The 15,594-nt window shown below is 45.9% G+C and overlaps 1 protein-coding gene across 1 annotated transcript in view; it reads right to left on the bottom strand.

Moving 5' to 3' along the window:
* Positions 1-318: 318 nt before the first annotated feature.
* poln (polymerase (DNA directed) nu) overlaps positions 319-15,594 on the bottom strand; it is a 44,005-nt gene continuing 28,729 nt past the window's right edge. The window contains exons 20-27 of the mRNA XM_069169932.1: positions 12,901-13,012; positions 10,368-10,450; positions 7,020-7,151; positions 3,421-3,531; positions 3,157-3,235; positions 2,134-2,201; positions 1,875-1,937; positions 319-1,420 (exon numbers count right to left, since the gene is read on the bottom strand). Of these exons, the coding sequence (XP_069026033.1) occupies positions 1,368-1,420; positions 1,875-1,937; positions 2,134-2,201; positions 3,157-3,235; positions 3,421-3,531; positions 7,020-7,151; positions 10,368-10,450; positions 12,901-13,012 (701 nt within the window). The 3' untranslated portion in view covers positions 319-1,367. The remainder of the gene's footprint in view (positions 1,421-1,874; positions 1,938-2,133; positions 2,202-3,156; positions 3,236-3,420; positions 3,532-7,019; positions 7,152-10,367; positions 10,451-12,900; positions 13,013-15,594) is intronic.

Genomic DNA, 15,594 nt, shown 5'->3' with positions numbered 1-15,594 from the left:
ACTGTCCGCTACTCGGGCTCTGAACTGCTCACACTGACCTGAGGAGAAAAGCTTCCCTCACATCAGCCAATGGAGACTCACCGTCCCGTCGGCGGAGGACAGAAAGGACACGACGGGAACATGAGGACACAAGAACACACGCCTGTCGGTGGATCTGCTGGATGTTCCGCATGAAACCTCTGTCCTGACTCCTGTAATTAGCAGCCAACAATGAGGTGACATTTCCAGTCCATAGTGGGAGTTAGCCTTTGTTTAAAATGTCAGGCGGGTTCTGCCGGACCCGTTCTGGAGCCTTTAAAGGCTCTTAATTGACAGACGGTATAAAAGGGGGCGAAGAGGAGTCAAGGAAACTCAGTCAGTGTGCCTGGAAGCCGGTGAATGTGTGAGTGGACAGAGAGCATGTGTGTGTGTGTGTGTGTGTGTGTGTGTGTGTGTGTGTGTGTGTGTGTGTGTGTGTGTGTGTGTGTGTGTGTGTGTGTGTGTGTGTGACACCGAGGAACAAACAAGACAAAAGGGGTGAGTAGGCTGGGGCCAAGTGATCAGATAAAAGATGAGCCCGAGGAGCAAAATGAGATCATCTGCTTGGAGTCATGTGAATGCATCCAACACAAAGTGAAGTTTATTAGGAAGTTTCAACTTTTTCAAGAATTTCTCTTCAGCTGAACAATTGAAGGTCAAAGGAAAATCAAGAGTGTTTGTACACCTGTTAGAGCAACAGCATGCAAATTAGTTTGAGAAATGAATCTAGGATATCTACTTGAATGAAAAAAAAGGTCAATGGTGGGATCCAAGACATTTTAAAGCACAATACAAACACACTTTATGAACAAAAGCATAAAAACAATAACTATGAGGACGTTTTCTGTAAAACTGCTTTCTGAACTGATAAATATCAAACCCTCTCCTGAACATGAAGCTTCACCTTGGAAACAAGGAAGAGAAAACATCGCTGGTCCTAACGAGAAAACGGAGGAGGACAAGGAATCTTATTTTTTTTTTTTTCTTGCTGGATGGAGAGTGAGGAAAAAAAAAAGAACTGGTGCAATCCAGTCTGTGGCTCCTGCCGTTGCCCCCGGATACGGATGGAGTGAAAGCGAGGACTGGGAGCTGCAGCTGCCTGGTTTCCATAGCGATGTGGATGCAGGACAAGTGAGGAGAGGAGGAGAGAGATAGACCGAGCGAAACAGAGAGACTGTGAGAGGGAGGAAATGGAACGAGGAACCCGGAGAGAAAGAAAAATGGATTCAGTGTACGGGCGTGGTGGAGGAGGAGGAGGAGGAGGAGGGGGAGGAGGAGGGAGAGTGGGAGGAGGAGGGAGAGGGGGAGGAGAGGATCAAGGAGACAGGAACGTTGGAGCGATGTTAAACTCAGACATGGATCCCCAAGACTTGCCGCAGGAGACTGCCACCTTCAGGGGGACCTGGGAAACACACACACACACACACACACACACACACACACACACACACACACACACACACACATGAGCAAAGGGAAGGGTAACATGTGACATGTTCACTGATTCTCTTGATGATGACACAGACTTCTGCAGAAAGATAAATAATAATAAATCTCTATAATTTGAATTCATTCTTGTCGTTGTGGCTGGTTGAATGTAGGTTACTAGAGAAATGTGTTTTAACCTCAACACTGGCCCTTCATCTGCTCTTTCCTCTCCGTGAGACACCGACTGGTTCTTATTGTGTACATTTCCAGGAGCCTGGCTGCCATAGCGGCAACAACAACAACAACAACAACAACAGAAAAACCCTACAACATATCCATCCATGTGAAAGCCTCGGTGCTGGCACGCTCTCCGAACACAACACTACTACACTACCGAGTGATGTTAACGGCAGGTTCACTGGACTCACGGTGAGCCGGAGGCCGGGGGGGGTCGAGGTGCTGCAGGGACTCCATGGTGCGTCTCACCAGAGCTGCAAACAAATGTAGACACCAATAAAATCAATCCTCAATCAATCAGACACCCAAGCGATGATTTAAGGTCACTTGATGCCGTGTTCAACCAGACTGCATGTACTTTATATCACGGCTTTATTCTGTTTTAACTGTTACTCGTCATAATGGGGAAAATATGTGTTTGATAAATGATCCTGGATGTAGTTCATCTACCTGCAAACTCTTCCACCTGGGAGTCCTCCACTTCATACAGGAGCTCATCATGCAGCTGAGCGATCAGCCTGTTTTACACACATCACACAAATACATAAAACACTTCCCGCCTCCAAGTCAAATATCTAATTCCCTGAATGACTTTCATGCACTGAAAAGATGAAATTCCACAAACGATAATGAGCAGAAAAACAATGCTGTTGTTGTGCTGACAGCTACACACATGGAAAATGTAATATTTTGATGAATGGCAACTAAAATATACAATATACACATTTTCCCATCTGGAAAAGAGTTTTTCAAATTCCATGAGAGTCTTTTAGATTCCCTGATATTCCCTAATATTCCCTGAGATTCCCTGAGAGTCCCTGAGATTCCCTGAGAGTCCCTGAGAGTCCCTGAGAGTCCCTGAGATTCCCTGAGAGTCCCTGAGAGTCCCTGAGAGTCCCTGAGAGTCCCTGAGATTCCCTGAGAGTCCCTGATATTCCCTGAGAGTCCCTGATATTCCCTGAGAGTCCCTGAGATTCCCTGAGAGTCCCTGAGAGTCCCTGAGATTCCCTGAGAGTCCCTGAGATTCCCTGAGAGTCCCTGATATTCCCTGAGAGTCCCTGATATTCCCTGAGAGTCCCTGAGATTCCCTGAGAGTCCCTGAGATTCCCTGAGAGTCCCTGAGATTCCCTGAGAGTCCCTGATATTCCCTGAGAGTCCCTGAGATTCCCTGAGAGTCCCTGATATTCCCTGAGAGTCCCTGAGAGTCCCTGAGAGTCCCTGATATTCCCTGAGAGTCCCTGAGATTCCCTGACCCACGGGAAGCCCGTTTCACTCTGCACAAAGCTCTCCGAACATTCCCATCTCATCCGGCCATGTTCTGGCTGCCGCTCCCAGTGTGTTTACTGTAGCTGAATGTTTGGCGTCGAACAGCAGCAATCATTTGGAGGAGCGATCCTCATCTCCACATGTTCAGCTGGCTGGTGAACATGGGAGCGGCGGTGTCGGGGTGTTCCACGACGTCTGAGCTCGTACCTGGAAGACAGCGAGCTGGAGGAGGAGACCAGGTGGAAGATTCGGATCATGGCCATCTTACAGAGATCGGCAGCAGAACCTGTGAAATAAAACGAAATCCAGAAGAAGAAAAGTGAAGCTCTGAGGGTCGGGCGACGGTTCGAGAGTTAAATACAGGAACACACAATATAAAATGATGTTAGCCGACAAAATAATGAAGAAATGGAGGTTCTGATCACACGCAGTCAAAGTGACACTATTCCACACAGCTGTCAGTCATCCTACCCTGGACCACAAAGTTGACGGCCTGCCGCTCAGCCTGCATGCGAACGCCCCAGTCGGGGGAGTTGATGTTGGGGAGGTTTCGTCGACGACCCATGATAGACAGCACATAACCTGAACACAAATAACAAAGATTTAATACTGTCAGGAGGAAAATGAACAGAAATAACCGGTGGTGTTTATGTAGTGGATTAAAATCAGATTTGTTTTCACATTTCTTCTGCGCATCACTTTTCTGTGAATTACTGGAAAATGTTCCACCATTAAAATGATTCAAATGAAACAGGGAAATAATCCCTCATTGACTGATTTGGTGATAATTGAGCATTAATTCACTTCATGAGGTTACAGGTCAAGAAAGATGCTAACAACAGTAGTGACAATCAAAATAAAATAAAAACACAACTGAAGCAGCCGAACCAGAGACATCGTTGGTCCGTGTATTCTACTTGTGGCTACGTTACCCACAATGCAACTCAGCTGTTATATGCTTCGATATTGACACGCTGAGCAGAAACGGAGTAGCTTGTGATTGAGAGCAGTTTGGTGAAGAGTCGTTTGCTGATGCAGCATTATTGGTGATTATGGTAACAGCAGGTTTACAATGACACAAGCAGCACGCAACATACAAACACACCGACCCTGAACAAAGAAACACACACACACACTACAGTCACACACTATAGTCACACACACACTACAGTCACACACACACTATAGTCACACACACACACACACACACACACACACACACACACACACACACACACACACACACACACACACACACACTCACTACAGTCACACTCACTAGTCACACACACACAAAGGAAGGCAACACAAGAATGTGCAGTGACGTGATGCGCACATAATACACAAACACACACATTATCATATGCAGGTATGCAACACACACACACAGACACACACACACAGTGGACCAGTACATTCCACCGACTGGACAATGGAGCAGGCTTTACCACTAAATCCCTGCAGTATCCCTCACGATGAACTAACCCGGCCGGGGCATGAAACCTGAATGACCCTCTTCCCAAAACACACACACACACACACACACACACACACACACACACACACACACACACACACACACACAAAGCATACATGCATAAGAAATGAGTGCAGCACAGATAGTCACAGATCCGTCCTCTCTTTGTGCGATGACCCCTGACACATGCGTGACCTCCTCACCAGGAATGTGACATCTGTTCTGGGGCCTGTTGGCGGCGACGTGCCGGGTACTTTGTGGTACTTTACGGTACTTTGTTGTACTTTGCGTCAGTGATAACACACCACACTAACGCTGCGGACAGGTACGGCTGTGAATCGTACTGGAATGCGTGTTTTTCACGCAGCTCTTTCCACACAGCGCTGTGAAGGTCAGGCCGGTTTTCAAAGTCATTAAATTGTCGTAGATGTGATAAATACTCGGGCTGAGTAACACCTTGTTTACACTCGTTGTACGGTGACGACACGGTCGTATCCTCTCATCCAAATTCACTCTATTAAGATAATTTGAATCATCTTTTTCTGAAGCAGCTTTCCTAAGTTTCCTAACGTATCAGCCTAAAACTGAGTGTTTGACATTTCTGCTGTCTGCAGTGATGGGACAGATCTCCATGCACATGAGCCTGGACATTTGGACAGTGCATTCGAGCCAGGACTCATGAATGTGTGTTACTGTGTTATCAGTGCAGATCTCGGCTTCATTACGTCAGCTGTAGCCTTCAGATGACTTGACCAGTTTTCATCTCTGTGATTCCCTTTTTCTGGTCTTCTTTTTTTTCTTTACAAAGCGGCATTCATCCCGAGAGCGTTAATGAAATGTGCCCGATATGAAGAGCAGCGGCACAGACTGGTGTCTTTATCACATTTTAATATCAAAGACAGGGAGTGTCAAACCGAATACGAGCCACTCGGAGAATTTCTGCTTTTGTAGTTTGTACAAAAGAAACTGGAGATTTCCTGTTTGCTGTGTTCCTTCTGGGTCGATGCACTCCTTTACTTCTTCCTCCACTGACGTTTTTGTTTTGTTTTTACATTTCTTTTCTTCTCTCCCGCCCACGCTGACCTCACCTTCACTTCACCCTTTCCAATACATTTTCAGCAAATATGACAGCAGCTGAGCCGGCACTGTTCACCTCTCACTGCTCAGCCTGCCAGCATCTATTCCTCTGAACTACATTTCGCTGTTATCAGATACGATCCACTATGAACTCAGGAGAGGACGAGGAGCCGCAGCACGTATTAATTCCTGAGTTGCAGTACAGCAGCTGGAACAGGCGGAGAACCTGGAGAATCCATCAGCTGGGATTCTGCTGGTGGACGAGGAAGAGAAGAGAAGCAGATATGACAAAAGACTGGAGAGGAAAAGGAGGAGAGATAGAGGGAAGGAGAGGAGAGACAGACAGGAAGAGGGAGGGACAGACAGGCAGGCAGTGTGGAACGACTGGGGCACATAAATCCCAGCACTGTCTCTGATGGGAGCGTCACCATGGTGACGAGCTGAAATTACAGCCGAGCGTTTGGTGCGTCGTCACTCTGCCCCCCCGAGAACGAGGAGGCCTCTGCTGTGAACGAGCCCGTTACGACACTTCGATTAGGAAGCTGACTCCGGAGGGGCGCCGGCGACACGTTGCCGTGGGTGACGGAGCACCTGTGTTGAGTGTAACAGCGGGTCGGTTTCTCCCTCGACCTGATTCTTGATGTGTGCCACAAAACACGTGTAACAAGTGTTGAAAAAAAATAGCCAAGATAAAAAAGACTGACGCTGGTTGTCGGCGCAGCAACATTTCCAGGAAACTATCCGACGCCGACGCCGTGACCCAGTTGCATCTTTCTCTCTGATTTCTGCTAATTGAATCACGATCTAACCAGTTTACCTCGTAACTCACTGGTGCTTTTATTGGCGAACACGAGATAACGTTGGCTTGAGGCGGAGGTCTGAACTCCAACGGGAGGTGGAGGATGTGCTCGGTGCGTTCTGACCTCATCCGCCTGTCAACGCTCGGCTCATGCTCCGTCTGCAACGAGGGTTAAAGTGCAGACTTTACACTATTTTGTGTGAGCGTGTTCAAGTCTCAGGTGTGCTGCGTTGGCAGTTCAGATGGAATATAAATAGAGTGTCCCATCAGACGCCCCCTCAAACCCCCCACCCCACCCCACCCTCCACTCAAGTATTGACCCACGGCAGTTTGTCTCAATCCTGCCAATGCAAGCAAATCTTCTTCATCTTCAGGCAAACACACAAATCCAGAGAGAGCGTGGGCGTGCACACCAAGAAAATTCAAAGTGCGCTGCGTATGTCAAACGTGCAGCCCTTAACCCAGACACACACACACACACACACACACACACACACACACACACACACACACACACACACACACACACACACAGCTGATTTGTAATTCCTAACATCAACCCCCTAATTTTCCTCAGCTAAATTTCTACTCTGACCTGAACCTCTCTTGTTTTAAATGTGTAGTTGAGTCCAGGGAAGAATCTCATTCATTACGTGACAGATGTTTATCAAACTGAAGACACTGGGGACGCGGTGAGAATAGGAATCACACAGGGACCTCTCTTGTGGCTCTGCTGGATGGTTCTCTGGACGAAGGCCTGCACGTCTCTGTAGGTGTGGAGGAAGCCGTCCTGGAAGCGGCTGGCCTGCTGAGCGCTCACACCCAGGATCCCCGACAGGCGCTCACGGCCTGCAGGCAGAAACATACAGCACCTTCATTTACATACAAGACCTGTCGCACCTTCAGGCTATGCTCTACAGAATGGAAGAAAAACACAGAATAAAGCAATAAAAAGAACATTGAGACTTCAACTAAAAGCAGTATGTTGAAAGTTGAAAGAGGACGAGTGGACAGAGGACAGACGGGACCAGAGGACAGACGGGACCAGAGGAGAAGGAGGGGAGATTTTGTCACTTTTGTGAAAGACCTTTTTTTGACATCGGAGGGAAATCATGCTCGAATTTGCAGCTCATGAGAATCACAAGTTGTTCACAGGTGTGTGTGTTGTGTAGACTGACTCTGGATGTGGTGTGTGTGTGTGTGTGTGTGTGTGTGTGTGTGTGTGTGTGATGCCCCACATTCCTGCTGAATGAGGTCAGTTCAGGAAGTGAACTTTGACCTTCGTTACTGGGGCTCCCCGCGGTGCTCCTCTCGTAACCCCTTTAACCTCCTCTTCTTCTTCTACTCCTGTTATTTCTGCCCTTGTGTATTTTTAATCACTTTTAATGAAAAACTACTGTATTTTTGAAATGTAAAAAAACCTGTTGATATGCTCGTGTCCCTCAAATGTCCTCTTTTTCTTTTCTCTCTCTACCTGAGTCGAACCTCCTCCATCCAGAGTCGCTGCCTGGCCTTCTTATCTGTTGACCTGATTGTGTACATATGGATGTTCGTGCTCTGCCCCTCCTCCCCCTCCTCCCCTTCCTCCCCCCCCCCGGCCTGATTATTGTCTCGTGGAGAGAGAAAAAAAAAGAAGAAGCTTCCCTTAGTATTCGGTAACCATAGCAACGCATCGTCCAAGAAGAGCTGTCTGTCTACACCGATCAGGAGCTCCTTGCATTCCTTCTCCCCCTCCTCCCCCCTTACATTACCCCCCCTTCTCACATTTTCCCCCCTTTAGCCTACATTTTCTACATTTGCCTCTCCCTGTCACTCTCCCTCCCACACCTCCTTTAACCACACGTTTTCAGCGCTGACCTTTTGTTTGGCGACGTGTCCCTGAATGCATCTCATGCCCCCCCCCCCCACCCCCCTGCGTGCCTACCTTTTACACATGTGCCTCTTTAGCCATCATTGTTGGGTTTTTTATTGAGTTCCCTGAAGACTGACTCATCCAGCGTTGTGTGTGTGTGTGTGTGTGTGTGTGTGTGTGTGTGTGTGTGTGTGTGTGTGTGTGTGTGTGTGTGTGTGTGTGTGTGAGCGTTTGTTTTCTCCCACTCAGCTAAAGTAGAAACACCACAGAACGCTTCATCATCATTTGAAGAGGGTCAGATTTTGTTATAAGCTCCTGGATGCTCTGAAGTCGATCCTCAGCGAGAGACAGCCGCCGGCCGAGTTCCCGAGACGCCGACTCTCATGCGGAGCCGTGATGCGCTTCAGGGTCACCGCCGGCCGACTAATCAAATCAAACATATTTTCTGGATCTGTCATGATGTTGTTTTCTAACAGAACAGTAAACGTCCTGTTTGGATGATATATCGTGTCTACGTCGCGGTGACGGACGAGCACATGAAACTAATGAACCCATAAGAGCAGGAGGTTTTTCTACGTATGTCAGTCCGCCGTCCTCCTTTAAGAAACACAATACACATTTTAATAAATTTCATCAACTGGGGCCATTTTTTGCATGAAGATAACTTACAAAAAAAACCCGACATCCTTGCGACACTGAAATCTGTCTTCTTCATCCTCATCGATTTATCTTCATTTAAAGTGTTTACACAATGAATCATTTCTAGTTCAACACAAACCCAAAGCAACAACCTCTCTCACTACACTGACTCACAAAGAGAAAAGATCAGCACCTCTGCAAGTAGTCGAACTGAGGAACTTCAGTCGACTAACAGAAAACAAACTATAAATTTATACAAATACAGCTTCAATCTTTGGCTCAAGTACATCGAAATCTGACTCATGACTTCTGATCTCTTTGTCCAGAACTATAATACATTTATCAGTACATAACTGACTCGCTTTCTGTGTCCTTCAACTTGGCTCAGACGTGACATATAGTTGTAAAACCTGTATATTATGTCTCATAAGGCTCATTATTTATAGTTTCTGTAGATTTTCCTAAAAATATCCAGTAGTTGTCTTTCCTACATCAGTTTATAATGATCCATTTTAAAACATTTATATTCTTTAAAACAACAGCAGAAAATAATGAGCTCTGCCTTTACAACAGCAGAAGCCACTCAGACGGATCAGTGGAATTAATTATTTATGATTAATTGTGTTTTGAACCGGAGCTGTAGTTTTATATAATAGCGGTTGGGACAGGTTATACTATGCCGGGCTACTGTGAGACAACAGATGAGCTGGTGTTTTGAAGGTTACAGAACTTTGTATATGATTAGTGAGCCTGTGGAAAAAGAAAAAGCTGCAACTCCTACATAAGTGTTTAAATCGTCTACGGGCAGTAAAACCTGATGAAGGGTGCAGGCTGACATCATGCAGGTGAGAGCACAAATGCACATGTCAACATGCTCGCGCTTTATACGCCGACAGCAGCACAAACACATGTTCACATAGAGGCACCAAAACATTTACTCAGATACACAGCGTGGTTGAATGTAAACATTTTAAATCCACATATCTCCCAGCCACCGTGTGCACCGACACAGAAACATGCACAACCGCACAAACCGTCGCCATGACGCCGCTGTGGTCGTGCGTGTTCGTACGCGAGTTGCGCGTGCACACGTGTGGGAACCGTAAACGGGTCACAAGTCACACAGACAAGTCTCTTTTATGGCCCACAAGGGTGCATATTACACATTCATCTTCCTCTTCTCTCTATTTTTATTTTCTCCCCCCCCCTCCCCCCCTCTTGTCCTGTGGAATCAGATCTGTGATCCACAACATGAAGGAAACAGAAAAACTGCAGAGTCCCAGTGGAAAACTCTGAGCATTTTTATGTAAAGATATCTGAAACCCTGGAAGAGAAAAATCACTCTCGCTCTTCCTCCTCTGTTTTCTCGCTGCACTGCTAATTCATTTACTCTCTTTACACAATGAGCCGATTGTACTGGAGTCACTCACTGACACTTTGCTCCACTGTCTTGTCAATTTGAGGCCGCGCTGGTCACTTGTCCAGTTGACTAATGAAGATGTGTATCGTCATTATAGTCCATCAGTTGCTCTCATTCTCCTCTTTTCTATGAGACAATAAGTGTTTGTGCTCACCTGCTCCATAAACCACCGAGTACACGATGCGTTTGGCGTGTTCCCTGTCCACAGAGGTCACCTCACCTTCACTCACTCCCTTCCTGAGGGGCAGAGATGGAGACAGATGTGTTGTCATTATACAGAGAGACAACATTTAATTTATCTTTACAGGTAAACGATGTGATATGAAAGCAGACTGTGTATAAACGTGTTCGTAGCTTCCGGGTCTGAAAACTGAGGACGATGCAGAAGTGCTTTAAGCTGCAATACCACCGAGTGCCACTAGAGGTCGGCTCCAAACACCCTCCATAGACTCCCATTCAACTTCTCTTATAAAATACAAAGTCAATAAATTTTTTCCACAAGTTCTTATGGTACTGTTGGCAGAAGACTCTCCTTTTTATTCGTTTTCTGGCGGTCCATCTGAAAATAATCTCGTCCAAATATGGTCACTTCCTGCTCCAAACCGCCAATATCTGAACTCGAGGCTCACGACGTTCACAAACCAATAGATGAAGTTTTGATTGAAAGTCACCATCCAATGAGGTATTTTGTAAAAGCAATTATGTGAAGGCCTTGGTTGACAAAGTTTAAACATCTTAATTTGTGTTGAAGAAAGTATAAAATTTAGTATTTGGAGTATCGATAAAATAATATAAGTAAAAAGACAGACTTGTAAGACATAAAGGACAAGGATTTAGAAAATCACTGGAAGAACAACAAGAAAAAGAAAGAAAGAAATGGTTTGAAGTGTAGAGTAAGTATGTGAAGTACAGAGAGACAGAAGGACAGCAGAAAGAGCCGAGGCAGGACGGATGGAGACGGTTACGTCATGTGACTCATAGCCAGCAGTCGCACTGGGATCAGACAGGGCAGGATGACACGTCTGCAAAGTGGCATTTTCTGGAGGGCTGACGAAGAGCTGCCACTGCCCATCAGAGTCGAAGGAGAGACACACAGAGACACACACAAAGACACACACACACACACAGACACACTCACAGACACACAAAGACACACACACACACACACACACACACACACACACACACACACACACACACACACACACACACACACAGCATTGTTCATACATGTTCAGGTGAATGAAGGGTGACCTCACTGGCCGAGGGAACGCCATACTGGATTTTCATCGCCCCCTGCTGGATAGGCATTAATGAACTGGAAGTGTGTGCTGTTTTAGGGGTAAATATCATCACTGGCATGCCTCCATGCCTCTTTTGTCTCGTTGTCTTCATTTTCCCTACAATTGGCTTTATTTTGCCGTTAAATGTCAAAGTTTGCAAAACTTATACAAGTTTGCGACAAACTGGAAGAAAAAAAAAAAAAGCTGTTCTCTGCAGCTTCCAAAAACTTTTTTTTACATCGTAAAGAAACTGCTAAACAATATTCAAAGTTTAGCGGGACGTGTTGTTGGAGGAGGTAAGCTTCTGAATAAAAGAAAAACAGCTTTCAACATTTTTTTTACCCTGTGGTCTGCACTTATTTCTTGTTCAAGCTGTTTCCAACCAGAATTAAGGACATATGTGTTAAGAGGACGAAACAGAGGAAAATAGTGACTGAGACGGACGATAGGACTACAGGTAGGACACACACCTGACTGAGACGGATGATAGGACTACAGGTAGGACACACACCTGACTGAGACGGACGATAGGACTACAGGTAGGACACACACCTGACTGAGACGGATGATAGGACTACAGGTAGGACACACACCTGACTGAGACGGGTGATAGGACTACAGGTAGGACACACACCTGACTGAGACGGATGATAGGACTACAGGTAGGACACACACCTGACTGAGACGGACGATAGGACTACAGGTAGGACACACACCTGACTGAGACGGATGATAGGACTACAGGTAGGACACACACCTGCCTGAGACGGATGATAGGACTACAGGTAGGACACACACCTGACTGAGACGGGTGATAGGACTACAGGTAGGACACACACCTGCCTGAGACGGATGATAGGACTACAGGTAGGACACACACCTGACTGAGACGGATGATAGGACTACAGGTAGGACACACACCTGACTGAGACGGGTGATAGGACTACAGGTAGGACACACACCTGACTGAGACGGGTGATAGGACTACAGGTAGGACACACACCTGACTGAGACGGGTGATAGGACTACAGGTAGGACACACACCTGACTGAGACGGGTGATAGGACTACAGGACGATCACAAAAAAAAAAATACTTCAAAAGCACAACAATGTAATCACCGGGGCGACCAGCTAAGGGGTGTCCATGGAAGAGAGGCAGAGTGATGCAGTTGGCACGGTAGTCATGGCAACAAGATTATTGAAGCGTTTGAAGTGAAGGAGCCGACAGTGTGGAGGGAGAGAAGGAGAAGCAGGGAGCGTGAGAGGGAAAGAGAAACCCTGTGGAGCATCAACACTCACCTTGGCGAGTGTGTGTGTGTGTGTGTGTGTGTGTGTGTGTGTGTGTGTGTGTGTGTGTGTGTGTGTGTGTACGTGCGTGCGTGTGTGTGTGAGGGGAGACCCACCACTGAGAGGCCAGCATGGTGAAGACGTCGGCCTGTGGGTTGGTAAAAATGCGGAGCAGCTCAGGGTCAGAGGAGAGGTGAGCCAACAGACGCAGCTCCACCTGGCAGAAGTCTGACACACACACACACACACACACACACACACACACACACACACACACACACACACACACACACACACACACACACACACAAGCGGAGAGATGACCAGAGGCCTGAAGGAGACGCAGTAACAGAGAAATCATGAGCAGATAAAGTAAACAGAAACTCAACTGCCACAAGAAACCGTAATACTCCTGCATTTACAGATACACACACACACAGACAGCTCTGTAAAGAAATACAGTCAGACACAAAGAGCACGCACGCACACGCACACACACACACACACACACACACACACACACACACACAGACAAAGCAACGGCTATACATTCCATTATCCTGCCATTTCACACAGAGACTTCTCCCTCAGCTCGGCTGCTTCAAAAATCAAATTAAACTGTGTGTGTGTGTGTGTGTGGGGGGGGGGGGGGGTATTGAGAGATTTACCACTCAGGGTGAAGCAACCGACTGTAATAGGTTTGTGCTGATGTTGGGAGAGAGAGAACAATAACAAACGGATGGATGGGATTTTGAAGGGAAACAGTTCCCGTTGCATTTAACATTACTGAAGTAAATCTGACACCGATTACAGGTGAAAACCACTCAGTCCTACTAAAACACACCTTTTTCCATTTAACGCTGGTCTCATACAGATATTGCAAAGGAATATTTTTTATTTTATTTTTTATTTTTTTAAAGGTAGAGTCTGCTGGGACGGCTGGAGGGTGAAAGCTGCAGCAGGAAGAGGGAGTTTCTAAAGATATCATCCCATTAATGTTTCATGAGCTCGATCACACTTCCTCTGAGCATCGCTGGCAGCTTCAGAAACATATTACTGACCAGGATGTATGTGTGTGTGTGTGTGTGTGTGTGTGTGTGTGTGTGTATGTGGTTTCAACAGAGATCGTCTCTGTGATACAAACGTCACAATCAGGAATCCTCGTATTGACCCCTCCAGGAATAACTCCTCTAAACATTGATCCTTAAACTGGATCTGTTAAACACCATTTATGATTTTAAACTAAAAACAGAAGACAGAGGAGACATAGATTTAGACCACACCAGATTAATTAGTATATTACCATTAATTAACTATCGTTTTCCACTCACCTGTGAACAGAAGTAGATTTAAACAAGAGCTAAAAATAAATGACAAAATTTTATAACTAATTTGAATATATGACAAACAAAATAAGCCTTTTGGTTCTGCTGTTGATCACATGTTAAATGATGATGAGTAGTTACCTCATTAGAATAATAATAATCAGCTTAATCTGCAGTGAAAGTAATGATTAGCAGCAGTTCGAATGAAGGTGCTTTACAAAGGTACTTTAGGAAAAAAAAAACATAACCAGCAGAAAATGAAACTATGAATTTCATGTTCCTGCAGATATTAAAAACAATAAATAAGTGATCTCTTGCTTCAGTAGTTTCTTGGACGGCGTACAAACACAGTGAGGGGATTAAGATGTGCCTCAGACCTTTTTAATGTCCCCCGCCCACATCGCCCTGAGCGCCATCGCTTTGCAGAACACTACAGCATTAAACATCAAATGCAACCTGCACATGGAGAGTGTGAAACGTCCCCGGTGGGATGTGGTCGGCGTGGAGAGGCTTCCAGGAAGAATGAATCGAGCGGCATTCAGGGCCGAGGACGTCTATGGGTACGGCCTGAAAACATTTCACCAGCAAACACTGAGGAGGAAGACAGTATTGCCACATATTATGCCGCCACGCAGAGGTGAACTAACTTATTGTTATTTAAGAGCAGTAGCTTGAAAGTTACGTCTGCTGCATTAAAATAAATGATGGAAAGAATGAGGCCTCCGAACTTAACATTTACTTTTAGCTCCACTCCATCGAGCTTTCTTCTCTTTTGAGAGTCAAGTTATTTGAAAAGCTACATGATGGTCTTTAAATTTTTTTTTTTTTTTAAATTACAGTAAATTGTATTAAAATTGGCAATAAAACCGAACCATATTTAGGAACACAACACAGGGACCTCTTCACATAAGCTGTTGTTATAATTGCATGCGTACTCTGTGGATTTATAAAACTGAAAAATGGAGCTACAATCAATTTGACTGCAGGTTTTTAACACATGAAGAAATTAAGCCTGCCTTTGTTCTGGATTTGGCCGGCCTCCCTTTTTGTCCTCTCTGTGCAGCTTCCGCACACCAGCACACATCTCCCGACGGGGAAATAACCCAGTTGACAATTGCAAAAAACAGACAAACAAAAACGCAGGTTGCTTGAGGACAGCAGGATGTTCAAAACGCTCAAAATGCAGGATCAATGAAAACATTTACACACACACACACACACACACACACACACACACACACACACACACACACACACACACACACACACACACACAGATTTCAGAGTAACATCCAGATATTTCACAGCTTTGTCTTGTAGCTGAACTCGTTCCAAAGGCAAGCAATGGCAGCTTAGACACACAAAGACACACACGGTAGCTGTTCCAGTTTGGGAAGGACATCGGAGGACATACAGGGGGTGAGACTTGTTGAGGGCTCCCCAGGAGGAGGTTGTTGCCACGGCAACCGGCCTCCGAGTCCATGT

Source organism: Embiotoca jacksoni, unplaced genomic scaffold, assembly GCF_022577435.1.
Source record: "Embiotoca jacksoni isolate LCO1_2020_lvr unplaced genomic scaffold, fEmbJac1.0.p SCAF_47, whole genome shotgun sequence".
Taxonomy (NCBI): Eukaryota; Metazoa; Chordata; class Actinopteri; family Embiotocidae; genus Embiotoca; species Embiotoca jacksoni.
This window is presented reverse-complemented; position numbering and strand designations above follow the sequence as displayed.